Source organism: Alligator mississippiensis, chromosome 3 (genome assembly GCF_030867095.1).
Source record: "Alligator mississippiensis isolate rAllMis1 chromosome 3, rAllMis1, whole genome shotgun sequence".
In the NCBI taxonomy this organism is placed as follows: Eukaryota; Metazoa; Chordata; order Crocodylia; family Alligatoridae; genus Alligator; species Alligator mississippiensis.
This window is the reverse complement of record NC_081826.1, coordinates 125,876,183-125,901,964: the sequence shown is the minus strand read 5'-3', so window position 1 is coordinate 125,901,964 and position 25,782 is coordinate 125,876,183. Positions and strand designations below refer to the sequence as shown.

Below are 25,782 nucleotides of genomic sequence, written 5' to 3'. Positions count from 1 at the left end.
TGTAGTTTAGAGTCACAAAGAACTGACACAGACTAAGTTGCACATACTTTCTAAACAGGTATAATTCAGAACCAACTGCTCTACATTGCACCCATTATCCCTGCTGGCCCCCAATTTTTCCTGTTATCCTAGGACTTAAAAAGGGAAGCAATGTTCTGCCGGAGCCAAAACTGACATGCTCTGCAGGCACACCTCTCGGATGTCAATCATTTTGGTCCCAAAGGTACTCAGCTTTCCACAAGAGCTGTGTCACCTCTCTCCTGTTGCAGAAAATCATTGACATCAGAAATAAAGAACGGGGAGAGTGAAGTGAAAGAAAACACCAATGCTCTAAGAAAGATTCCTCCAGCATTTTCAAGTTCCCTCCATGAAGGATATTTTGGGGAGGGAGAGGGGGGTTCTGTAGCACATTTGGCTTCAACAATTCAAAGCTTCCAGGGTACCAATCAACGTTTATATAGATAAGAGATTAATTATTAGTAGTATCTGTGTTACAATAATACTTACGAGACCCTAATCAAGGCCAAGGACGTGGTTTAAAAGCATTAAAAGCGGGCTCCTGTCCTGGATAAAAGACAGTTTAAGAAGGCTAATGACCCACAGAAGGGGAGGTGGTAGAAGTACTATATATAGTTGGTAGAAGAACTATATATTGTTTCAGTGTACAGTTTTTCTAAAATGAATTATGAATAGATTGAATAAACACTTGCCTTTTAAATCACTGAACTGGCTGAGTGTTTATTGGCATGAGAACCAACATGGGCACTAATAAGAAAACTGAGGAATCAAAATGTTATGTACAACTTTCAGACAGGAATTTTGTTCTTATTCACTTCCCATAGTTCTAAAAAAAATCTTATTCTTTATTGTATGTTGGCTGCATTCAATAAGCAGGCTCCAGAATTGTTACAGGAACTGAAGTGTGTAGGGGTGGAGACATTGCATCCGATTATCTGTGCAATTATTTCTTTCACATGATTGAGAAGTTAATTGTGGTGTTTTACAGTAAAGAGAAAGCATCAAACACTGAAATATTGGTTCCTCTGTGCCCTCGTTCAGTTATATTTCTGTTGACTTTAGACGCTGGCAATTCTTATTGGAGGTAAAATGACACCATGTTAGGAAACAGAAGTGAGATGAATTCACGTGGTTGTGCCACCGAATATTTCAATAACAAAGCTGTCTGGTTTCTGCAGTAGGGGCCACAATTTGGAGTTTTCTGGGCTGGGCAGAGAATAACGACCAGCACCAGCATAAAACCTCACTGGGTACAGACTATTTCCAGAAATCACTAGAACACAAGTGTCTTTGGCTTTTTCAAATCAGCTGCCAGGTCTGTAAATGAAAAGACATCATTGTACTCTCACCTGTCCTTCCATCAAATTAGACCTTCTATGGTGATTCAAAATGAAATAATACAGGGAAGGCACAGGGGATAATCCTACATGACCAGATGGAGCTCATGCCTATCAAAGAGGAGCCTTACCTGATGCAAGAGGGAGGTCTGAGGTGTTACAATTAGCTCCTGAAGTACTTCTGTTTGTCTTCTGGTGCTTTGTGTCAGGACTGTCAGAGGAATCATCTTCAATGCCTTGATCACTTGCTAAAGTACTCTGACCAGCAGAGAGAAAGTCCAGGCCACAGGCACATGGATAAGGTCCATTTTCTGGAGAGGCCGTGGTGCTGCCTACTGCTGAACAATGGGGTTGCCTCCCCTTTCTGGGAGATTCTCTACATGAAACACCACACCTTTTGCAGCTGTACCCAGAGTCAGGGTACATCCAGAAGTGATCTGTATCCTTGTTCTCCGTTTCCTTCACATGAGTGTATGTACAGTTGCAAGACTGCTGCAGACTTTTGTCTGAGGATGCATGGATGCAGTCTGCTCCATATGGAGCATCAGAGCTGTAACAACCTGCCAAGTCCACCATGCTCTCAGTTCCTGTGAAGCACTGACTCAAGCTATCATTCTCCCCAACCTCCAGTGGCCCTGAAAATGGTGATAGTGATTTGCTGTCAGACTGGCTCAATAAAGGGAAATAACCAGTGGCATGGGGAGCTCTATCTACGTATTCATCCTCCATGGGACCCTGCCTGAAACGGTCATCTTCCAACTCGGTTACTAAAGACAAGGTTGTATTCTCTCCAGATTCATAGTGGATTGCATCTGGGCTACTGTTTCTACATAGAGCATGCCCATTTGGGCAACATGCATCTTCAGAACAAGAACTGTCAGCGTGGGCTAGCAAATACATTCCTTCCAAACGCTGAGGCCTAGTAGTATTTGCCATGTTTGGGTTCAGGCAAGGATCTTTGGGGGATTCCTAAATAAAAGAAAAAAAAATGTTTGTTAAACATCTCCTGAGAGCATTTTTTTTGCTAAAACGCAGAAGAAATGAAATTTACAAAAACTTAATCTTTATGTCACTGAAGTTCAGCAGTGCCATGTACATTTAAGACTTAAAGTGTAATTCTGCTCTTGTGAGAGACTATGGGGTAGAGGGGAGATGAGGAGGGGTGTGTTCTGGCTAGATTCATTGCTAACATCTAATCAAACACACCTGGGCAAGTCTCTCTGAAGAACCCAGAGATGTTTTCAACTTTATTTCCACAGATCTTGCTGAGGGCACACTTGTGTTACTGGAGATGATGTATGTGAAGGAAAGAATGAATCAAGCCAGCCTCAGGGAACGCAGACTTGGAGCTAGAGTTCCACCCCCCAACTTTTAAGCTAAACCTCTTTGACATGGAAAATGTTGAGAAAGAGAGAGAGAATAAACATGGGAGCATCTAGTGCCATTTTTAGAATAATTTTCCAGAGCAAAATTGCATTTTAAAGTAAAGGAGGTTTTCCTCAGGATAGCGGACTGTGTTGTAACCACTAGACCACCTATTGACTTTCATTAGGTAGTCTAGTAATTGTTGAATGGTTAGTAAGAAATCTGTGGCCACATGTCTCTGTACTGAGAAACAAGGAGAGCTGACTGGGGACTTTTTGAGGAAACATTTTTGCGTCAGAAAATGTTGATTCACTGGAATTGAAACTTCTTGCAAAAAACACACACATTACTTTTGACCAAAAGAAGCTCTGTTGGGAAAGTTCCCTCTCTACCAGAAATTCCATCCTTGATCTGAGGAAAACTCCTTCCAGAATAACTGAGACCCTAGGGTGCTGACAGACATGCCAGTCCCATTCTAACTCATGGAACTTCACATAATGTGCTATGAGTTAAAGTAACCCGCTGACCCAACACAAGTTCATCTGTTGGGCTGGGGGCGGGGGGAAAGAAATCAAGATCTACTTTGGAGACAGTCTAGTGGAGGAGCCTGCCTGCACCTCTTTTCCTTAGCCCCTCCCCACCCTTTCCCAGCTCTGGTGCTATCTGCAGGGAGGAGAAGGGTTGAGGGCGACCTGAGCTGGATAGGGCTAAGCATGGGGCACAAGGTCGGGGGGGAGGGGTTCAATCTGTCCCCTCCCACTCAATCCCCAATCTGGCCCTCCAACTCGGGCCAGGCAAACCCCAGCCCGAAGGTCCTTCCTCCTTCCTTCCTGCAGACAACACTGGGGGTGGGGCTGGGCTGCATCAGCCCAACCCCAATCATTAGGGCTGTGCAAAACAGTACCATTTCGTTTCGACTTCTGTTTCACTGTTTCAAAGGGACAGTGTTTCATTTCACTGTTTCGAAGCACTGTTCCATTTCGTTTTGTCAAAACTGTTTCATTGTTTCGATGCATTTCAATGTTTTGCCCATAGGCTATAATGGGGAACCATGAAAATGACTATAACTTTGTCATTTATTGCCTGATTTGGATGAAAGTTGCAGGAATGCAAGCCCCTTCTGAGGGCATGAAGTCTGACAAGATTCAACAGGATAGGTGCAGGGCGTTTTGTGAAACTACAACTCAAACTATTCAAGCAAAAGTCATATCACTTGCTGGCAGCGGCAGCCTGCTGTCATCCTGCACACAGATCGAGGGGCCGTTCCCCCTGGGAGGAATCTGGCATAACCCCACAGACCTCTGGAGAGCACGGGCCCCCAGATCTGTGCACGAGATGACAGCAAGCTGCCACTGCTGGCTGGGGCCAGCGCCAGCACTGGGTTTTTCCCAGCGCTCAGCATGGGCTGCACTGGGCAGACTTGGGTGCTGGTGCTGGCCCCAGCCGACAGCAGCAGTATGCTGACATCTGCATGCTCCACAGCCAGTGAGTGCGGAGCTTTAAAAAAAGCTCCGCACTCACTGGCTCTGGCAGTGGTAACTGGGGCCTCTGAGGGCTCATGGTAGAGCCCCCCTGTGCAGTGCAGGGCAGCAGAGATTGCCCCCCCTGCTGGGCACCCACATGGCAGCTGCCCCATGGCATGAGTGCAGAGTGGGTTGGCAGGGCACTGTGTGCTGTCTCAGAGCTGAGGTGGCTCCATGTGTTAGCCAGAGCTCCCAGTTCAATTCCCCAGCTCTCTGATCATTCCCCCAGCTCTTCCTCGGGGGCACAGCCCCCAGATCTGCATGCGGGGTCTCAGCAGGCTGCTGTTGCCAACTGGGGAAACAGCCCAGAGCCACCGCCCTCCCCAGCTGGCAGTGGCAGCTTGCTGTCATCCTGCATCATCCAGGGGCCCACGCCCCCTGGGAAGAGCTGGGGGAAATAATCAGAGAGCTGGGGGAAAGATCAGGGAGCTGGTGAATTGAAACAGGCCCCGGTTTGATTCCCCAGTTCTCTGTTCATTCCCCCAGTTCTTCCTGGGGGGCATGGGCCCTTGAACCTGTGTGCCAGGTTTCAGCAGGCTGGGGCTGGCAGCAGCACTGAAGTCTGCCCCAGCTTGCAGAAGCAGACTGCTGAAACCCCGTGTGCAGATTGGGGGCCCATGCCCCCTGGGAAGAGCTGGGGAAGCAATCAGGGAACTGAGGAATTGAACTGGGGGCTGGGGAACTGAACCAGGAGCTAGATGTCAATATCAGAGCTGTCCTTTCCCCCTCTTCCCCCTTCCTCTCCTTAGTTTCTGTTTAGCTGCAAGCAAACTCGGCTTCGAAACTCGAAACATTTCAAAACTTTCAAAATGTTTCGAGTGCCCTCATTTTGTTTCAAAGCTGTTTCAAAAACCTTTTGTTTCATTTTGATTTCACTGTTTCGAGCTCAAAACACATTGAAACAGCTTCAGAATGAAACATCCGTCAAAATTTCGCACAACCCTACCACAGTCATGCTGGCAGGCTGACTCTAGGGAACACAAGTTCCCTAAGGTACCCCACTTTGAAGCACCTTCATTTGATCCCTCAGTTAGATATGGGCTGATTTGTCATACAATTAACCACTTTTAAAGTGCTCTGCAGCCATGTACATGCATCACGGCTCAGCTGTAGAGCATTTTCAGAAGGGCTGATTGCACAACAAATGTCACTTCTGTCCGTGTCTCTAGTGATTATGACATTCACATGGGATAAGAAACCCAAAATCATGTCCCTGCTCTGAATCTGTCTCACATCAATACCCAATAGACTATTGGCTCTTCTTTTTTATTTCTTTTTATTTTAAGTTTTGAGAGAGAGAGAGAGAAACATGGTATCATTTCTTACTAGAATAGAAAGAAACAGCAAGACCCCAGAACTGTTTGGTGAAATAGAAATCTTGTTTCCAAGACAGCTTTAGTATTGAGTTTGTTATAGGATCCAGGAAAGGAATTAGGAAAGCACAAAAACAATTTAAAAAATTACCTTTTTCCCTTTTATTTGTCTGCATAGTTGATTCGCCCAGTGCTGTAGATCTGCTGTAGGGAAAACAAAATAGCCTTCTAAGCACCATAGCTACATTCTTAGGTTAATCACAGATCAAACAATATACAGTTATTCATAATCCACCATGTTATATGAAAACTAAGCAGTCACGATTGTATTTATTGACTTTGCTCAAGTGTCCAAGTGACGGCCTGGCTGAGGATTCATTGTAACTGGAATTGGACGTCTTCTTCTGGAACAAATGTCTTGTGAGTTCTAAAATAGAATGTGGTTAAACTGTGTTCCACATCAACCAGGGCTTCAGTCCTGCTCACATGTCACCAGGCTATGACTGGCCCAATACCGACCTGGTTATAATGGTACAGTTGGTTAGTCTATTTCAAGAGATGTCACATGAATGACCCAAAGAAATTTGCAAAAAGGAATGAGGAGACTGGGGGAGGGAGGGCTAGGAAATCTCAGACAAAAGCCATGGGATAGCAGGTTAAAACACAGCACACTCCATTTAATCAGGATGTATCTAATTGGGAAACCTGATTAATCAGAACATCTTCCAAGGAAAAGGCTTGCACTCAATGACGCTTTTATTATTGTGATCGCTGTTTAATGGGAAGAGAGACTCTAGTTTAGGGGGATACCTTCAGGCAATTTTGTGCTGCTTCAGTCTTGCGTATGTTTTTAATCTCAAGGCGGTTTTCTGTCTATCTAAATATGCATCAGGTATTTAGCCACTGCTTCTTCTGTGCTGTTAGTTCACTAGTTCTCTAGCACACATTTAATATCCACGCTGATGCACAGATTGGCTCCTCCCAGTTCCATGGGCTTCTGTGGCTACACAGATCCTATTCAGCAGTGCTACTATTAAAAGGGTCAGTCTGGAATGTCTTAAAAATGATGAAAGACCTTTCATGAGTGGCTGCAGCGCTATGGAAATCCAAATTAAAAGGTTAATTTAGTAACCTGCCTTGAAAATGTTTGATTTGCTAAGAGAGGGTTACCATATTTCTTTCTGCTCATCCAAAGAATCCTGGATTTAGCACAACAAACAATTAGCAAGGTAGTGCTGGACTATTTCTGCAATACTGTTGAATAGTTCAGGTAAAACCTAGCAGAAAGGAATGGTGTGTGCACACATGCAAGCACACAAAAACTCCAGCAGGAGACTGGGGAGAAGGGAAAGGGAAAGGGGGAGGGCTGGGAAAATGTAAGGGGAACTAAGGAAAAGTATGAGATTTTCAAATCCAGGCTGAAGGCAAAACAAAGGGAACAACAGTTTGCCCAAATCTATTCTAGCCCCAAGCTTAAAGTGAATTTCAGCAATTGCTGCAGCACTTTCCTTGTGTTCATATTTAATGTCATCAGCAATAAATACAGATTTGCTGTTTCTGGACTACTGTGGAAATATTGGGCCAGAACGTTAGTTCTAGTTCCAGCAACAGCCTTGTTCACATTCTCAGACGTGACTGCAGTGTATTGAAGATGTCATTTTGATAAAGGTACCATGTCACTGGTTCTGTCTTCCTCATATCGAAGGACTGTTGCCACTTCTGACAGTGTTCCTGGCTGATGTGACAAGGTGTCACAGTGATTTGCACTGATATCCTGCCTCAGACATCAGCACGAGCCTAATATGTTTAGAAAAGAACCTGCAGTCCTGCTTTGCACTAGGTAAAATATATCAGTGTCGGAATTTTTTACTCTGATGATTATCCCTAGTCGAAACAGCTGACACAGTCAATAGAGATGCAGGCTTCACACAAAGATGAATTCCTATAAATTGTTAGCTACAACGTACCTGTCAGTGCCTTCCCTTTATTTTTGTAGTAGACAATAAGGATAATGATGCCAATTAATGCCACAAGAACTGGTACAACAATCAATACATAAAAGATCTTGTTTGTGTCTGGAGAATAAAAAAAAAAAAAGGAGATGAATATGCAGCAGCAATACACTCCTTATTTACTTTTCTTACTTGGCAAGCAATAAGATTGTTCTTCCACGGTTTGTTCTACAATTTCCACAATAACCCCACAAGCTTGCTAAAAAAGCAGGTTATGGAACAAGGAGCTTCATTAAACCCACCCTTACCAAAGCCATCTGAAAAAGAACCACTGAAGGAAGCACAAAGCAGGCATGTTCACATTTTGCTGAACTGAATGGTTCACTCAGAATGCCGGGAGCCTAAGAGCTATGCTTGATTTACCTACAAAAGATACAAACTTGTAGTTCATGAAGAGTACAAGCCCTGACATGCAGAACTTGGCCTTCAGCTCGGATCATGGTGGATCACCACACGCTGAGACACGTAGCGCTCTGGGCAGCCCATCCATGTTAAAGATTAAAAAAAGGGACAATGGGCCTCGCTGTCAAGTGCTGTAGGCTGCCTTTAGCCAACTACATCCCTCTCTCTACCAGAGGTGCATTGAAAGGAGTCAGTAGCTGTTTTATTGTTAAAAGTTGGACTGCAAACAATGTCAGTGCTGAAACCATGATGAGAGTTAGAAGGCATTATAGTAAGTTTGTTTGGCATGTGATTTCAATACAAGGCAGAAAGACCTACACAGGACAGAGACCATAGCTATACTTTCTCACAAGCAGCTGCAATTCAAAATGGCTTAAAACAAGCTTTACTATCAAAACATTGAGTGGGATCTTCAGTAGGCCTGCTGATCCTCATTAGAGTCCACTTAAGTGGATACAGAAGGCTGAGCCTCTTTAGGAGATCCTACCAACACTTTCTGATGGATAATTCTGTATAATGACATATAGCACCTTCTGGCTGGTTGGGCCTCTTAAGCTCCTCACACACTGCATCTGAACGTGTGGTCCCTGGAACTCGGACTTCAAAGCCCAGAGCTGTGCAGCTACAAAAATAAAGAAAAAGGTGATGGATCATCACACATTGCAAGCCCCATACATCTAAGGGTACAGACAGATGTAAAGTTTAACATGCATCAAAGTATAACAGGGTTCAAAGACTATCAAAAAGAAATGGAGCATTTCAGTCACAGACAGACGTATTACTCCTTGGTGCACCCTTCCCCCAGTGTGCTTTAGAATTGCCGAAGTGGTAAGCAGTGGCCATACTCTCCACTCTCCCAGAAACCTCATGGGGTTTCTGCGTCCTGCGGCTCTACTCCTCACCTGCCTAATGGGCAAACATGCTGGAGAGGATGGAGTAGACTTTCTATGAGCACTCCCCTTACCCTGGCTACTGCAGGCAGCTCCTGGCACACTGGCAACCACAGATACAGGGAGATCACAGGGTGCCAGAATGTGGGAAGCCATGAGGGAAGAGGGAAAGGGGAAAGAGTGCTGTATTGCAAGATGCCTGATGGACCAACCTGCTTAATACACATAACCTTGAACAAACCAATGTAACATAGTACCTGTTCCCTCCAGGTTCATTTTTATTATGCTTCAGATACTTTTGGAGCATTTAATCATGTGTCTCTGCCTGTATACTCATCTTCTGAAACGTTTCAAAGGTGCTCCAAAGCTATATGAAACATTTCAAATGTTATATCTGTCCACAGTCCAACACTTCCCGTTAAAAAAAGATGCTTGTAACCTTTAAATTCAGAAAGCGTGTGAACACCTCTCATTTCCGGTAGGTCTTTTGGGTGCCTATAGATATGCCCATTCGCATGCTAATTAGAACGCAAGTCTTTAATTAATCAAGTCCGCTTCACATTCAAATTTGAATGCTTCAGTGTTGCTTCACTGTCACATGTTTTAAGCCCCTGTGCATTTCAAAATGGCTGCAGGGGTACTTTATCTAAACCTTGTTCAATGAGCTTTAGTTAAAGCATGCCGCAGCCATTTTGAAATGTGCAGGGGCTTAATACATGTGACGGTGAGCCATTTTAATTAGAGCGGCTGTCCAGAAACTGCTCCAATTAACACCCCCTCCCCAAACATGTGTATAGGCAACTTTTAAGTTTAGCAGGGAGAAAGCCCTTGAGCTAGAGGTGCCTTTTCTTCATCTCGTCAAGTTCTGCTCAAGTTCGTTGAAGTGTTAAATATGTTGCTTCTTTTTTCTTATTTGTGCACCTCAAGGGGGTTTTGTCAGCCTGCCCAGAACACAACCCTTCTAAAGACCCAGGGCCTTTCTCCCAACAATGGATGACTGCACTGGGACGTGTAGGGGCAGCTGTAGTGGTTGGGAATGAGGGAAAGCCCTGTTGGACTTCCCACTTTTGACTCCTTCACCTCCCCATCCCTCACTCCCCAGACACAGCACAGCGCTCCAGTATCCAGACTCAAGGCCCTGCTCCAAAGTTAACTGCAATCAATGGGAGCTTTTCCATTGATTCCAATGGGCTTGTTACACTGCAGATAAATGGCCCATGAGCCATAGAATAAGCTTTAACTCAACAGTTCTTTACTACAATTCCTTTCACTTGCTTTTCTCTAGCAAAATTCATCCCCACACTTTATCTGGCATAAAAAAATCTCTGGCATAAAAAAATATGGCTACTGGTCATAGGGACACCAGCTAAGTAGCTCATTGAATGTGCCACAATCGCCCTGATGTTCTTCAGCTGAAAATCCGTTATTGCTCAAGTGTCTTGAAGCCTTGCAACTCCCATGATTATACTGTAAGGAGAATGTGCTTACTTGGTCCAGGACTTACACCCCTCGGTGGGTGAAGACACAGCTGAGTAGTACCCTGGAAGGCATGGCTTACATATGGTGTCCTTGTCTTGCTGGACTGTGGTAAAGGAAACAAAAAGATTTTAGCCTCTGAAATTTCACCTCAAATTTGGAAAAGATAAATTTGCCGAGGAGAGGAACTGGAGGGGGAGGGAGGGGGGGTCTCTCTTTTTTTCTTTAAAAAAACAAAACAAAACAAAACAAAACAAACTTTCCTAAAACTGAGGAAATTGCACTGGAGGAAGTAACAAGAGGTAAAATCTGGGCAAAGAGTTGTGCCAAATTAAGTGCCTCTTTATATGAGGAAAATGAAAAACTTTCAGCACTTGGAAAAACAACTCTGGAATTGATGGTGAAACAGTACACTGCTGGGAATGCCACTCTAATGACCATTCATGTACTAATGCAGCTACCTTAACTATGCCATTAACTTGTATGACTACTGCAATCTATCAGTACCTGATGAAGTGAACTCTGGCTCACAAAAGCTTATGTATCTCTGATATAGTTAGTGTATAAGATGCATCTCTACTCTGCCTTCTGTCTGACTTTAGATGATCACTGTTACAAAAATGCAGCCATTACAGTAATGAACATAGTATCAGCTAGACCAGAGGAGAATTTCCTTTGTTGATGGCAGATACAACACTGAATTCTGTGCAGTTTCTGTGTTATGCTCTGTATTCCTCTTCTACCAGCATTTATTATTAGCTCAAGGTTATTCCCCTTCTAATTTCCCTGTGCAAAGTTCTTTGTTTAGCCTTAAATTCACTCTCACTTATTGTAAAGACAGAGGTGAATTATTTGTAACATTTGTAGCAAAACCCTGCAGCTGCTTGAGCTGTAAGACACACCACATAAGCATACTGAAACTTTTCAAAAGGTGCTCACCACTTTTTAACCACCTGTAATGTCTTGAAGTTGAATGCAGGGAGGTCTGTATCATTCAACACAGCCTACTTCCTGAGACCTCACTGAATTCATACATAAAACCAGTTGTGCAGACAGAAGTTACATTTGTTGCATGATCGGGCCCTTGAAAGCACTATAGAGCCATATCCTAACAAAAGTTCACAGCTGCGGAGTGCTTTAAAACTCCCCAGTGGCATGACAATTTAATCCCCATTATATGAGGGTTCAGTTGAAGGCGCTCCAAAGCAGAGCACTTTCATTAACTTCTGTCTGATCAGGCAGCCTGGCTGGTGCAGCCCAGCTCTACTCCCAGTGTTGTCTGCCTGATGGGAGGAAGCTCAGGTTGGGGTTTGCCCAGCCTGTGCTAGAAGGGGGGGCAGGTGGATTGGAGTCCCCTAAGGCAGGGGGACTCCAAGCCATGTGCCCCCACTCCAGTGTAGGTTGGGCAAACCCCAGGCTAAGCTCCCTTCCCTCCCTGCTCCCATCCTGCAGACAGCACTGGAACTGGGAGGAGGGAGGCAGGGCTAGAAGAGAGAAACTGCAGACACATAGGTGTTTGGCTGGATCAGATCCAAATTGGAGCATGATCCCCCACCCTCCTAACCCAACAGCAAATGTTTTTGGGGTCAGGAGGGTCAGTTTAACTTATGGCGCTTTCTGAGAAGTGCCATGATTTAGACTGGGGAGCTGCGCCTCCCACTGCTATTTCAAATCTGAAAATCTTGCAAGCTTCACTTCACCTAAGAATGTACTTAAAATGAGAATTCCCAAGCTCCTTCCTGTCCAAAGTAGCATGCAAACTGTAAACAGTGAGCCACTTAATAAACTTACAAATTCACTTTTCTGTTCAACATAGCCTAAGACCCCCCCAAACCACTTTTCTCTTAAAAGGCTGGAAATTACTTTGTACCAATTGTGTTCCATCTCCTGACATGATCTGGAGATTCCCCTATAGGACCATCCATCCTTATCTCTTACCAGGATGCTCAACTCCAAACCCCGGAGTGCATATTGTATTTCGTTTGCAGCCATCCCATGCATCATCCCAGTGGTATCCTGCATGGCATGCACATTGCCGTTGGAATGTCCTGTTTCCTGGATTCACTTCTTCTAAACCTTTCCCTAAATGACAGAGGAGATGGAAATAAAAAATGTTCAACTGGCTATGGATTTTTAACTGAACTCCTCATGCTTCTTCAATGCCTGGTGCAAAATAATTATTTTGTGGGAGCTGTATCATCCTTTGAAAAGCTCTGGAGATATTGGCAGGGACAAGGCTCCTCACTGTGCCAACTCAAAGTGGCATCTTTGCTAGGAGCCTAATGATGCTTGAATTGGGAGGCTGAGATGCCCATATCTTGTGGTGGGCAGGGACACATCTCTACATGCCAACCCCCACAGCCCAGCAAATAGCAGTGGAAATGAATCTACTAGTAGTGGTATAAGAGTTGTGACAGATTTTCAAAGGAACCAAAGGGGTATAAGCTCCTTTTTTCCATCCCCATGGGGGACTAATTTGCATTAAAAGATTCAGGATGCCTCTGTATGAACAACTCACCTTTATCACATATTTTATGAAGTAAACATTTGTCCTCCTCATTCCAGGTGTCCATATACTCATTTGGACCACAAGGCTGGCATGCTGTCTCAGAAGTGGCAGTGCATTTAGCAGACATATACTTTCCTGAGGAGAGGAGGGAAAAAGTTAAACCACTTACTAGTCAGTGAAAGGTCTCTAAAGAATACAGACCACGTGTAGCTACACTATTGGAATTAACATTCAAACTGGGAAAGTTATCATTCCAAGTCTATTCTTCACCAAGTCACAACTTAGTGTAGTACTTAAACACCAGAATAACTTTCCTTGTCCTTTGTATTACTTATCCTTTTCCCTATCCTTTCTATTTAAATTACTTTGTTCCTTTCTACAGTAGTTAGTACCCCTACTCCATGCAAGTCCATTCACAGCATCTGGTTAAGTAGCTTGTAGTCTACTAAAGCTCATAACCCTCTGACCCAGTTAGTTTATAAATTTCCACCCTGCCCTGCCTTCTGCATAACTTTAAACACAAATGGTCCTATTAAAGTCTGTAAGAGTTGAGTCCAGGAGGAGACCTCTAAAGAATCTCCAAAATGCTCATCAGTTTGTACAGTGTTATTTTGAAGTGTCCGTATCCAGATCTCAGTCTGTTCAGCCTGACCCATGATTTCCTGTCAAGGTCGTGCCCAATGGGGAACTTGTTTGGTGTTGGTATAAAATGCTGTAGGAATAGGTCTGGCCTTTCCCAGCAGTTGGAGCACGCTGTTGTTGACCATAGGTTTGGTTCAGCATCCCCAATCTCTTCCAGGAGCTTGTGGGCTTCATGTACAAATGGTTTATGACTTTTGAGCATCTTAGGCCTCTAGATCTGTTTGGGTTTTCAGTTAACAGTTGACAGAGCAGGTGATTTTCATCATCTCTTGCCTCTATTGCCAGTAATGATATTAGGGTCTGCCTTTTTGTATCACTTGGCCTAATGACAGAGTACAGGGAGTATATGATCTCTCTGTGTGTAAGTTGTGCAACTTGCTATAAGTCTCAGTGCACCATTAAGTAGTGTTGAGCTTTTTAGTGTGACAACTTCTGGACCATAAAGGCATACAGCGTTCTGCTGGGACATATACCATTTGCAAGTGCAGGGGCTCTGACCACTTTAAAGTTGGCACCCTATGTTGTGCCGGCTAAACAATCTTAAGGCAGCTACTTGTGCAGAGACTTTACTGCTGACCTTCTGAATGTGAAGTTTATATGTGAGGGAACAATTTAATGCAACTCCTAGGTAGGTTGGGGTATGCTCATGGGGAAGGATGTGGTTGCCTACTCTAATATTCTGCATGCTTTTGACGTAACAATTGTCCAGATGGAAGAATGAGGATACCAATTTATTGATGCTCAACTTTAAGCACCACTTGTGGAGATGGTCAGCGATGAGTTTCATATCAGCACTCAGTGTCTTTTCCAGTTCTGTCATGTTTATTCCTTGGTCTACTATGGCAACATCATCAGCGTACACGTATTACTTAAACCTTGTGTGCAGTAAGTTGAGGTATATACATTGACAAGTATTAGTGCTAGCACTGACCCTTGAGGGACTCTGTTCTTCAGAGTTCATATTCTGCTTTTTTTCCCTTGGCTGGTAGTGAGTTTGAATGATCTTCTGGAGATCATGTTCTGGTTAAAGTGCATAGCATGGGGTCAGGTAACAGAGTGCAGTTTATATATGAGGCCTTGATGCCATACAGAGTCACAGGTGAATGAGGCAGATAAGACTGTGCCTGTTTTCTGCTTCATTTCAAAACTGTTCTCTATGTCAGATGCAAGTAATATAACTTGTAATATAGTCAGTAATGCATCATTTTTTCAAAATGCCAGATTTTTTGGTGGGGAGCTGGGGATCAGCGATGCTCTCTCTTCTGTTCAGAATTATGCAGTCCTTGAGTTTGTATGTAACACAGAGTAGTGAGATGGGTTGGTAGCTCTTTGGATCCCCTGGTGGTTTATTGGGTTTCAGGGTAGAAATGATGCCAGCTTTTCTTCAGATTTTTAGAAGTCTTTACTTTCTAGACATTTATACATGAATTTCTGAAGCCATCTTTTCCTTGTGGTTCTGAACTTGCTAACAAAGTCTGGGAATATCTGGTCCAGCAGCCTTGCCAGTCTTGATCACTTTAATTTCTGTGTCAAACTTTTTGCAAGAGACGGGGGCAATTAAATTAAGATTACATAGGGTGATTTAAATTGGTCATGAGTCAGATGTCTAATCATTTGTGTGTGTGGCTTGATTGGGTTACTGCACTCACTGTTGCTGCACAGTATTTTTGTGATGGAGTTCGCTGGCACAGGGCAATGTTGTTTTTTGGTTCCTTTGCCTGTAAGGTGGCTAATGGTTTTCCATGCCTGCCTGCTCAAGAGGGTCATATCCAATTCTTCTATGGTAAAAAGCCATCTCTTCTTTTTGATACTGTTCAATGCACTAGCCAGCTGTTCTGTGGTTCTTTTTACGGTTGCAGGGTCATTGCATTGCTTGACGATGCTAGAGTTGCTCTCACTGCTCGTCTGAGCATGGCACATACTGGCTTCTATAGCTTCTAGGTACACAGTTTGGCTATTTCAATTAGGCAGCTTGCAAATGTAGTCTTCACTGCTTAAACATTAGTGCTGTGCTTGAGATTAAGCACATACTTTAAATAAGCTTTGCTAGGAACTGTGAAAATAAAACTGAAGAGTCACAAAAGAAAAATGACTTACTAGCCCCTTGTGCAATTTTTTAAAAAGAAGTATTAACTCCTCAAGAACAAAAGCACTGATATTTTTACCTGGCTCACACTTTGTGCAGCATCTTCCAGCATACTCATAATATTGTTCACTTTCACATGGTAGAACAATCTGTAGTGATAACTGGAGAACAGAGCAGAAAGGGATATCAACATCAGTATACCAAGAGTTTATACATTTTTAATCAATTTTTATAAGTGGAAGAAAAACTCCCCTCATACAGCACCTCTGAAACAATTACCCAGTACTTCTTCCCTTGTATTTTCAGCTTCAGTAGATCTTGGTAGACCAACTAAGTAATTTAAAGTAGACTCTATAGGTGCCTATACACATGCTCTGATGCTCTAATTAGAACGCTCAAGTGTGCCTCAGTATCACGTGTATTAAGCATCCTGCATTTTAAAATGGCTGCAGGGGCACTTTAAATAAAATTCGCTGAGCTTTAGTTAAAGCACCCTGCAGTCATTTTGAAATGTGGGATGCTTAATACATGTAACACTGCGGCATTTTAATTAGAGCAGCTGTCCGGGAGCCGCTCTAGTTAAAACACCCCTCCCCCACCCCAGAGCATTTGTATAGACCAGTGTTTCCCAATCAGTGTGCCATGGCACAAAAGTGTGTCATCAGAAATGAACAGGCGTGCCACAGAATTCTGCCATGGCAATGAGCTACAATAGGTATGAGGATGCGGGGGGTGCCTTAACAGGTGTGCTGTGGAAAATTTTTATTAATCTAAGTGTGCCTTGGGCTGGAAAAGGTTGGGAAACACTGGTATAGACACCCTATCTGCCCATCCACAGCTGTGATAGCCATGGGATGAACAAGCAACTCAGGTCTGCAATTTATTAGGCACTTTTGACCTGTCTAATAACCCATCTCTTTCAGCTCTTCTGTCCCTTAACTTCTGAAGCCACCATTAAAAAATAACTAGCTTGGCAGACTCACTTCCTCTCTCCCCTAAATCAAAATAACCCCAGTCCGAGATCCAGCACTGGGAAGATTTAATAGTTGGCCAATGACAGCTTTAGCATTCAATAGTTGACAAATGTGGCAGAAGTAAAATCAAGTGATTTAATTTTTAAAAAGGAGAATTTTCCTATTTCCCACTAGGACTCACAGCCCGTACACTGAGGGCCCCTCTAGACATTCAGGTAAAGATGCAATAGGGTCTGATGCATGATCCAGGCAATCATCCTTCCTGCCATGCCACATGTGCATGGCAGAAGGCGGAATTATGGGATCCAGCATCAGATCCAATCACACATTATTGCCAGTGCATGGGAAACCTGGGGAAATGACCCTGGGCTTTTCCTGGACCAGCTCCCACTGCTAAGAGCCCCACAGCTGATGGGGCTTGTAGCAGGGGCAGTGCATGGAATGCTGCCCACACTGTGGGGCTCACAGAAAGTGGTGCACCCTTGCAGCTGTAAGCCCCATTGATGGGGCTCTTAGGCACAGGGGCGCATCTGGCCAGATGTTCAATTAGTTGTGTGATACAAAAAAGCCAAAGTCATTCCACATGTTTTGTGGTATAACTTTGTGGCTTATTCCTCGTTTTATCATGGCATTCATTGATTGAACATGTGCCTGAGTCACAACTTAAGACATAATTAACTGATTAATCACATCCTAAAGACTCAGAGAGAAGTGCAGCTCTCTGTTCTAACTCATGGTGCTTTGCTAGAGCACCATGAGTTAGACTGATTCTCCTGAGTCAACAGACATTAGCTGTTGGATCTGGAGAGTGGAGGATGGACTCCAATTTCAGGTAAATCCAGGGAGAGGGGCTGTGTCTTTGCTACGTCTCTCCCCAACTCCTCTCGTAGCTCTGGTGCTGTGTCTGGATGGGAGGGGGGAGAAGGCAGGGGAGGGAAGCTTGTTCTGGGGGTTCCCCAGCTGTGCTAGAGGGGGAGGATTACAGCCCCACACCTCAGAGGGGCTCCAGTCTACCTGTCCCACTTTCCAGCATTGACCGGGCAACCCCCAGAATGAGAGCCCCCCATTCCCTTTCCCTCCTCCCATTCTGAAAACAGCGCAGGAAGCAGGGCAGCTCAGCCCTGCTCCTGGTGTGTGCAGACACAAGTTACTGAGGGTGCTCAGCTTTGGAGTGCCTTTAGCTGAACCCTCGTGTAATGAGGGCTCAGATTGTTGCAGGATTAGGTCCTTTTGAACTGTTCTGCAGTTATACACTTCTGTTTGGTCATGGCTATAGAGCACTTTCAGAGTCCAGATCAGGGGAAAATTGTCACTTCTGTCTATGCCTTAAGTGCATGTATAGATGGGGACTCAGTCCCAGAAAATGATGAACCTTCATTGGTGACATTTTAAGTTATTTTTATAGCTCCCTCTGAGCCCTGCAAAGTTGATCTCATTGGAATTGTAAATTCTGGCTGTAGAGATGATATACATTAAATAAAAAAAAAGTCTATCATTCATTAAAATCCACACAGTAACAAGAGACAAAATGCACAAAAGTTGTCTTTATTTTCCATTAGGTCTCCAAATGAATGACTTGCAGAACTCAAGCTTACTTATGCCAGACGTGAGTAATGCAGTCATGCCATTGTTAATTATTGCTTTTATACTACTTAAGACACTTCCCAAACCTTCATTTTTAGTGGTTAACATCAATGAAACACTATTGACAGAATACTGGAGTTTTCCTTTGATAAGAGTGTGTAAGATTTCTGCTGCAGGTCAAGGATGCTTTCAATTCATACAAGCACCATGGGCACAGCTGAAGTGAAATTCATAGCAGTTTTCATTCCCCTACTTACTTGTCTGCTCTTGTTTCCTCCTACTCTCCATTTGTTCTTTTTGTTCCTTTCTGTTCCCAGACTTTTTATATCCCACACTTCACAACCTCTAAAGCTGGTGGGGATGCAGGCAGGTCTCACAACTTAGTTCCTTCTGTCTCTCTTGTGCCCAGTCAGCATTTTCCCATAATTAAAATCCTTCCTAAATGCATTTCTTCCAGCTTCGAGTTATAACATGGTTCATTATTTCTGTGTCTGCACTGATGGATTATATGCAAATTAAATGAAGAATCTGAGCTTGATGGTTGTGTCTTTTTAAGTGTTTACCTGGTGCCAATGCAATTCATAATAACTGTAGCAACCCTGAGGTAAACGGAGGATCCAACCCTGCAAGTGTAGTTTTTTTATCTCATTTTTGTTCTTGCCTGTTTCCCCTAATCCATCTGTCTATAATTACTTGTTGTCTCTTGCTTTGTATGGTAAATTCTTTGGGGCAAAGACTGTTTTTTTTTTTTTATTTGCATTTTGCAGTGCCTGGCATGACAGAGTCCTGGTTCCCAGAACAGTACAAATCAGTGAGTCATCACAAAAGCTTCCACAGAGACAAAATCTTAATAATGCATCCCCAAATCCTTCCTAATGAATCAATATTCAGGACCATGTGCACCAGTGATATGAAAATAGCTAGTCCCAGGAACAATTGGGGGTGGCAATGGGGCAGGGGGGGAGGAGGGGGATAGCCTAAGGGATGAATGTTGATGCTTTTCACTGTGACATGGGCAAAATTTGAACAACCCTGTGCTTGGAGGGATATGCTGACTTTCTGACTTCACAGAAATAGAAGCATGCAGTAAATTACCACCAGAGCTGCAGCACAGTATTGTGACTTTCTGGAAAGAGTAAACAACAGATAAAGGCCCTGTAACTGAACAATTTCTTATTTGTAGCCATCTTGAAATCCAAGCAAAATGAACTAGTAAAACGACTGGTTGTGTTATTTGCCTTTTTGCACAAAATAATGTTTTTTCTTCCTTGTTTGCTCCAATTTAGAAGTTCCTCTTTAGACAGGATACTCAACATTACCGAAGTGCTAAGCAAGGCCAAAGTCCTTCATTTTAAGGAAGGATATGCAAATCTATTTTAGAACGCAGAGCTAAAGGGTTGGGAATCATTTTTAAAAAAACTAAACTCAGCATGAGTGGAAGAGGCAACCGACCACATGCAGACAGCCCTGAAGTGGTTCCTCTTAGGCTTGGAACCTGGAGAATGGGCTAGTTCTTTGGTTACCTGTTACAGATCCTTTTATACTTCCCCTGTTACAATATAAGCAGGGCTTTTGTTACAAAATATCCTCAGGCACAGCTGCATAAACGTGTACCCTGTAACAACGAGCAGTCTTTGCCTCTGATGGAATCACTTCACTTATATAAAGCAGCTACTATTTACAAAAGCCTCCCTACCCTTACAAATTCACCCAAGGAACCTTGTCTGCCTATGTCCTTAGACCAACACGGCTACAACCTACACCCCTCCCTACCCTTACTGCACTGAGAGTGCATATGGGAGACGAGAGTAATGATGTTCAGGTACCGAACAAATCAAATTCCTTATGCTGAACTGCAATGGAGCCCAAGCCTAGCACCCGGGGGGAGGTGTAGATGGGGCAGCTGTTTTGTGTCCGATAGAGATATACAGCATGGCAGCTAGGGTGAGAGAAAGAAGTAGCAGTAAAAGAATATATGGGAGACAGGAATTGTCTTTTTGATCACATTGGGATCTTAGTATCTTAAACTAGGAAGAATTTTGCATGCAGGGCAGAGGTAGCTGCTCTCTCCCATTGAGATAGCCATATGTAGGCCTCACACTCAAACTGGGGGGGGTAAGGAGCTGACCTTGCACCTCTACTCATGAGGGGATTACTCCTATGGTGTGTAATGGCTGCAAAGTCACAGAACTCCTCATTCAAGGGACTGCAGGACTATACCTCAGTATGAAACTGGACAGAAGCTTCCCCCTGCCCCCGGGGGGGGGGGAGGGAGGAGACTTAAGGTACTTCCATTGACCACCCCCCACCCTCCCTCCCACCTCCCCAGTTAGTGCAATGTCTGAGTGTCTTACCCTTATGAACACATTTATCCTGAACACCATTGCGAGGTAGGGAAGAAGTATTATTACCACTACTGTGTTGCAGAAGAGGAACTGTGGTTCAGACCCACAAGAGCCATGTCTATACCAGATCTCTGCTGAGTTCAGGACTGCCACTAAAGACAACAACTACCACTTATTCCTGCTCTAGAGACATCCAAGTCTGGCAGTGTCAATGGCTTAGAGGTGTGGTAGGCAAACTTTTCTGGCTGCAGGCCAGAATGACCCACCTGAAGTGGGCATTAGGACCCACCCACCGCTGGTGCTTTCTCCCCACAGTGATACAGGGAAAGTGCCTGCAGCCTAAGTCCCCCAAACCAAAGCCCCACATCTGTGGGCCAGGCCCGTGGACTCTATAGGCTGGATCTGTCCTCTATAAGTTACCACCCTCTGGCTTAGAGGCCCACACAGTGCACATGAGAACAACACGGCGGCATGTACTTATGATCCTGCCCTCCACCAAGCCATCTACTCCACCTAATTGCCAGGTTTGGACAGACACAGAGCAGAAGCAGATTCACAGAAGTTCAGGGCTGGAAAGGACCTCATGAGATCATCGGGTCCAGCCCCCTGCTCTGGGCAGGAAAGACTGCTGGGGTCAAATAACCCCAGCAAGGAGTGCATCCAGTCTCCTTTTGAAGATCTCCAGGGTCGATGCCTGCACCACCCCCTCTGGGTGTCTATTCCAGCGTTTGGTCACGCGAACCATGAAGAAGTTTTTCCTTCTATCCAGTCTGAAACTTTCTTCTAGGAGTTTATGACCATTGCTCCTCGTTTTCCCCTGGGGCGCTTTGGTGAATAATTGTTCACCTAACCCCTGATGCTCTCCCCTGATATATTTGTAAGCTGCCACCAAATCCCCCTGAAGTAAATAGGATGGGTTTACTTCTTGGACCCAGCCTCAGCAGGCAGGCAGCACAGTAATGGCCTAAGTGACTTGCCAACAACCATATAAGCAGAGCAGGGGATTGAACCCACATTTTTGGTCCTGGACCAACACCTTAATTTTTGGACGATCCTCCTTCTCTTACAAAGATAATTCTTGCTATATAAATCCCAGTGAACCTAATAATACCATGTGAAAGGGTCATATTTCCACAGGTTTTTTCCCCCCACAATTTTACAAATACTGTGTATATGAATAAAAGGGAAAATAACTGAAACGTCACTGGAAGTCCACCCAAACAGAGATAAGCCTTTCAGATCGACAGGCTATAAATCCAAAAAAATGAATAGATAAATTATTCTCCTCTTCTCATCTTTGGTGACTCTTTTCATTAAGTCCCATGAACATGGGAAAGTTAACATTTGATGATGATCAGATATACTGGTAGAATAAATAAATAACTAAAGATTTAGCCTACAATTATACCTTTAGAAAGGATTTTGCTGCAATCAAACAGATTTCAAGTCTCCTGTTCAATTCTGTTCCTCAATGTATTCGACTATATGCAATGGAGGGAGCACAAACATGATTAAGAAAAATTTCCCTTGCAACTTTATGAAATCCAAGTGCCTGACATTTTTCAAGGGTTCAGCTTGTAGCCATGTCAGTCTAAGGCAGAGGTTTTCAACCTTTTTGCATCAGTGTACCCCTGGCGGCTGGTCAAGAAGGAACGAGTTCCTGGCAGCTGGTCAATGAGTGATGGTGGTGGTGGGGGGGTCCCCCAGCAGGGGGGGCAGTGAAACTGTGGGTAGCAAAAGTGCCACTGGCAGCAGAAATGGCGGTCCCCTGAGGCCTTCTCAAGTACCCCCAGGGGTACGCGTACCCTCGATTGAAAACTCCTAGTCTATGGACATAGGTTGACAAGGTTCTTTGGGTAAGATATCGAATTTACTGAAAGAATCTTGTCTGGCTTTTTTGCAAAGCACTTCAGCACATGCTTAGTTTTAAGCCTGTGAGTAGTCCCATTGACTTCCTGGGGACAGAAAACATGCTCAAGCTCACCAAGAGTGTGTTTGGAGATTTAAGCAGACAAGGTTCTTTGGGTGAATCTGATATCTTTTATTAGACCAACTTAAATAGTTGGAAAACAATTATTAAGCAAGCTTTCAGATTCTGCCTTGTCTGTCTAGGTCCTTAGACCAACATGGTTACAACCTACACCCCTGTAACTTTGGAGATTTAAGATATGCGCATCAATGAGTCACAGCTACAATGCTCAACTGTGTTAGTCAGACTTAGAAAAAAATACACACATAGGTGCTTCTAAAAGGGGGAACTAGCAGAAGTTGGAGTCCTGTCCTCAGGCCTAAGGAAATATTTATTTTTGGTGTTGTTGAGCAATCTGATTGCAGGAGAAGTTGTGTGTCATGGGAGCTAAAATTACTTTCTCGCTCAAATGAATATTCAGGCAGACAGCAGAAAGGATAGGGTTGCCTGGGCCTCCCTCCTTTGAAAGTTAAAAAAAATTAAAAAAAAGAAACTGGAAGAACAAGCCTGGGGTTTTCCAGGTTTTTTTCATGTCAGTTCTGGTCCAGAATCTGAGGTCCCAGGAGGACTGTGTAGTGGGGATATACTTTAGTTTGCAACAGCTGAAGCTTAAAGTATGGTTATTGTCAGAAGATGACTATTTGAAAACAGAACTTTCTTACTTGGCATATCTGTTCCAACAGGGTCTTCTTGTCATTTCTCAACATCATATAGAGCAAATCACACATTTGTGCCATTTAGCACAGCAGACATCAAGTACTATTCAAATGCAGGAGCTTAGTTTTAAAAAGAGGAGAAACCACTGGATTGTCAGCACCTCAGTGCTTGACAAGGCACCAAAGAGAAGTGGAACCACTCTTTTTCCACCATGACATCAGTGAAGGATCAAGGTTAGACCACCGACTTGCATTGGGTAGCCTCTTAAACTGACCATCTGTTTCTACAACTGGGACTAGCTGTGCAGTATTTTCCTGCTTTAAAATACACCCCTTTCTTTATATAGAAAAAGCCCTTCAATCTACTTGGAGATAGTTGTGTATCTTAAGTCTTTCTGCCATATCACTAATGCATCTGGCTGACTGAGTTGAATGAAACCAGATGCATCTTGGATTGTTAACAATTTGTTAAAAGCCAAAAGTTTCTGATCTAAAAAGGATTCCTTTTTTTTAATGGTATTTTTAGTAATTATAGGAGTAAAACAATATGTTGGGGGGGGGTCAAAATGTTTTTGTGTTGATGTTTCCTCATAATTTCAAGTATTTTTAAATAGGTGTTTTAATTATTTTTAAGAAAAAGGAAAGAAAATTTGGATATGAAAGTTAATTTCAGTACCAAAATCTTTAAATATTTTCTTTATAAAAAAATTAAAATGCAATGTTCCAATTTTCTGAGTTATGTTGTAGGATTGTTTTAAACTGCAATATTGACATGAATTTGCTAAAATGACATTGTGCCTCATTATTTTACACTAAAAGAAAAAAAGCGGTTTGTAAAAAAGTTCAGCTTGCTTTACGTCACAGTTCTTTTACTCCTTCTGAAAAATGCTCTATGCTCCACCACAAACAGTATTAGGGCTGTATCCATAAAAAAAGAGAATTTGCCATCTCACTTCTGCATAACAGTACCCCTTCAGGTATGTGCATCCAGAATGTAGATCCTGAAAACCTTGCTCTGCTGCTTAATATAAAATACTTAAGAAAAAAAAAAATCAGTGGAGTGGGGACTTGAGATCTCCCATCTACTAGGTGAGTGCATAACCATTATGCAATGCAAGAAGCACTCTCCTTTTCCTCCCATTCTAAGACACAAGGAATAATGGGCATCTATACACATGCACTGGAGTGCCTGGGGAGTGGGGAGACAGTTTTAATTAGAGCAGCCTTGGGACAGCCACTCTTATTAAAATGCTGCAATGTCACGTGTATTAAGTGTCCCACATTTCAAAATGGCTGGAAGGGTGCTTTAACTTGAAATGCAAGACATTTAATACACATGACACTGTGGCATGCTGGATCATTCTAATTAGGAGTGTCCTAATTCAGCAGACTCATTAATGTGTTCTAATTAAAACGTGCTAGAGCAGGAGTATAGGCACCCAATTATTCCATGTAAAGTGGAACAGTTTCATGAGGCAGTTTTAATGGTGCTCCTCTCTAGAATGCATTTCCCCCTGGTTAGAGTTCTCTACTAGGACTTGATGGATATAGGTTCAAATCCTCTCAAGCAGAAGGGGGATTTTAAATATCCTGGATGAGGGCTCTAACCAGTGTGCTACAGGCTAACACATAGGCCACAACACCAAAACCACTGCCACCTCAGTTTGGAGAGAAAGGCCTGGCTTGTGACTCCAGGAGAGAGTTCATGTTGCGGACCCCAACGCCAAGTACAGACGTTACACTTTTACTGGTATAAGTGGCCATGTGTAGACTAAACAAGGTGCATGTGTGCACGACACTTTAAAGCGGGCTAAATGCTTTTGCACTGCTTTAATGGTGTCAGTGTTTGCACGCCTTGGCGGTGTATTGTGCATTAATTTCAGCTGTTGTAGGAAATTTGGCAGCATAATGCACCTTAAATGACTTGGGATGCAGCAAACTAAAATTCCTCCCAGGAGTTTTAGCTTGCTGCCCTACAGCCGCAGAGCGAAGCATCAGGCTCCGTGCAGTTCCACGGCTCTGCAGGGAGCCCTGCAGGCAGCCTGGCAGCAGCCCGGGAAAGCAGGCTCCACCCAAGAAGAGTGGTGAGCCTGACCTCCCCCTTTCCCCCCCCTAGAGCCTGCCTGCCTGAGCTGCGTGGGGGCCTGGTGCTTCTCTCTGCAGCTCTGGTGCCCCCCAGGACTGCCCGAGCCAGGTGCCTGTGGGCAGCTGCAGCCTGGGTGGGGTGCTACTGCTGCTGTGGAGGGAAGCACCAGCCTCCCCCCCTGCAGCTTTTAAAAACCCACCACTTCAATTTAGGGCCCCCGTTTCATCTACACACTCAGTGATAGGAAGCCAGTTTATACGCGTAACAGAACAGAAGTTCGGTATACATAGACCGGTTTAAAAAACACGGAACCCAGTCTAAGATTGCTCCCCACCAAAGGGAGAAGATGTATTTTGTTCGCTACCTATCTAAACTACACCACTGACAGAAAACTGCGATCTAAGGTTGCAACTTAGATTGATACCGCCTCAGGTGTTTTGTATGTCCATACCTAGCCCAAGAGGCCACAGCAAAGCACCTGAGAAGAGTGGCTAGTTCAAGAGTGATTAACACTATGGTCTTGACAGGTCTCATTTTTAACTTCTTCCATGCACTGTATAGAGAACTGGGGTGCCTAATTTAGGGCTGTGGAGTC

At 43.9% G+C, this 25,782-nt stretch overlaps 1 protein-coding gene and 1 long non-coding RNA gene across 3 annotated transcripts in view; one reads left to right on the top strand and one right to left on the bottom strand.

Moving 5' to 3' along the window:
- Positions 1 to 25,782, top strand: part of LOC132249376 (uncharacterized) — an 83,667-nt gene that overhangs the window by 21,475 nt on the left and 36,410 nt on the right. The gene's annotated exons all lie outside the window — the stretch shown is intronic.
- The window catches only part of TNFRSF11A (TNF receptor superfamily member 11a), a 42,308-nt gene that overhangs the window by 4,732 nt on the left and 11,794 nt on the right, over positions 1 to 25,782 (bottom strand). Inside the window, exons 2-9 of one of the 2 annotated variants that reach the window (XM_019490383.2) lie at positions 15,653 to 15,734; positions 12,855 to 12,980; positions 12,275 to 12,418; positions 10,349 to 10,442; positions 8,501 to 8,592; positions 7,524 to 7,631; positions 5,708 to 5,757; positions 1,487 to 2,324 (exon numbers count right to left, since the gene is read on the bottom strand). In XM_019490383.2, coding sequence (XP_019345928.1) covers positions 1,487 to 2,324; positions 5,708 to 5,757; positions 7,524 to 7,631; positions 8,501 to 8,592; positions 10,349 to 10,442; positions 12,275 to 12,418; positions 12,855 to 12,980; positions 15,653 to 15,734 — 1,534 coding nt within the window. Of the gene's footprint in view, positions 1 to 1,486; positions 2,325 to 5,707; positions 5,761 to 7,523; positions 7,632 to 8,500; positions 8,593 to 10,348; positions 10,443 to 12,274; positions 12,419 to 12,854; positions 12,981 to 15,652; positions 15,735 to 25,782 lie in introns of both variants that reach the window. The other variant, XM_014606960.3, reaches the window with a different exon arrangement.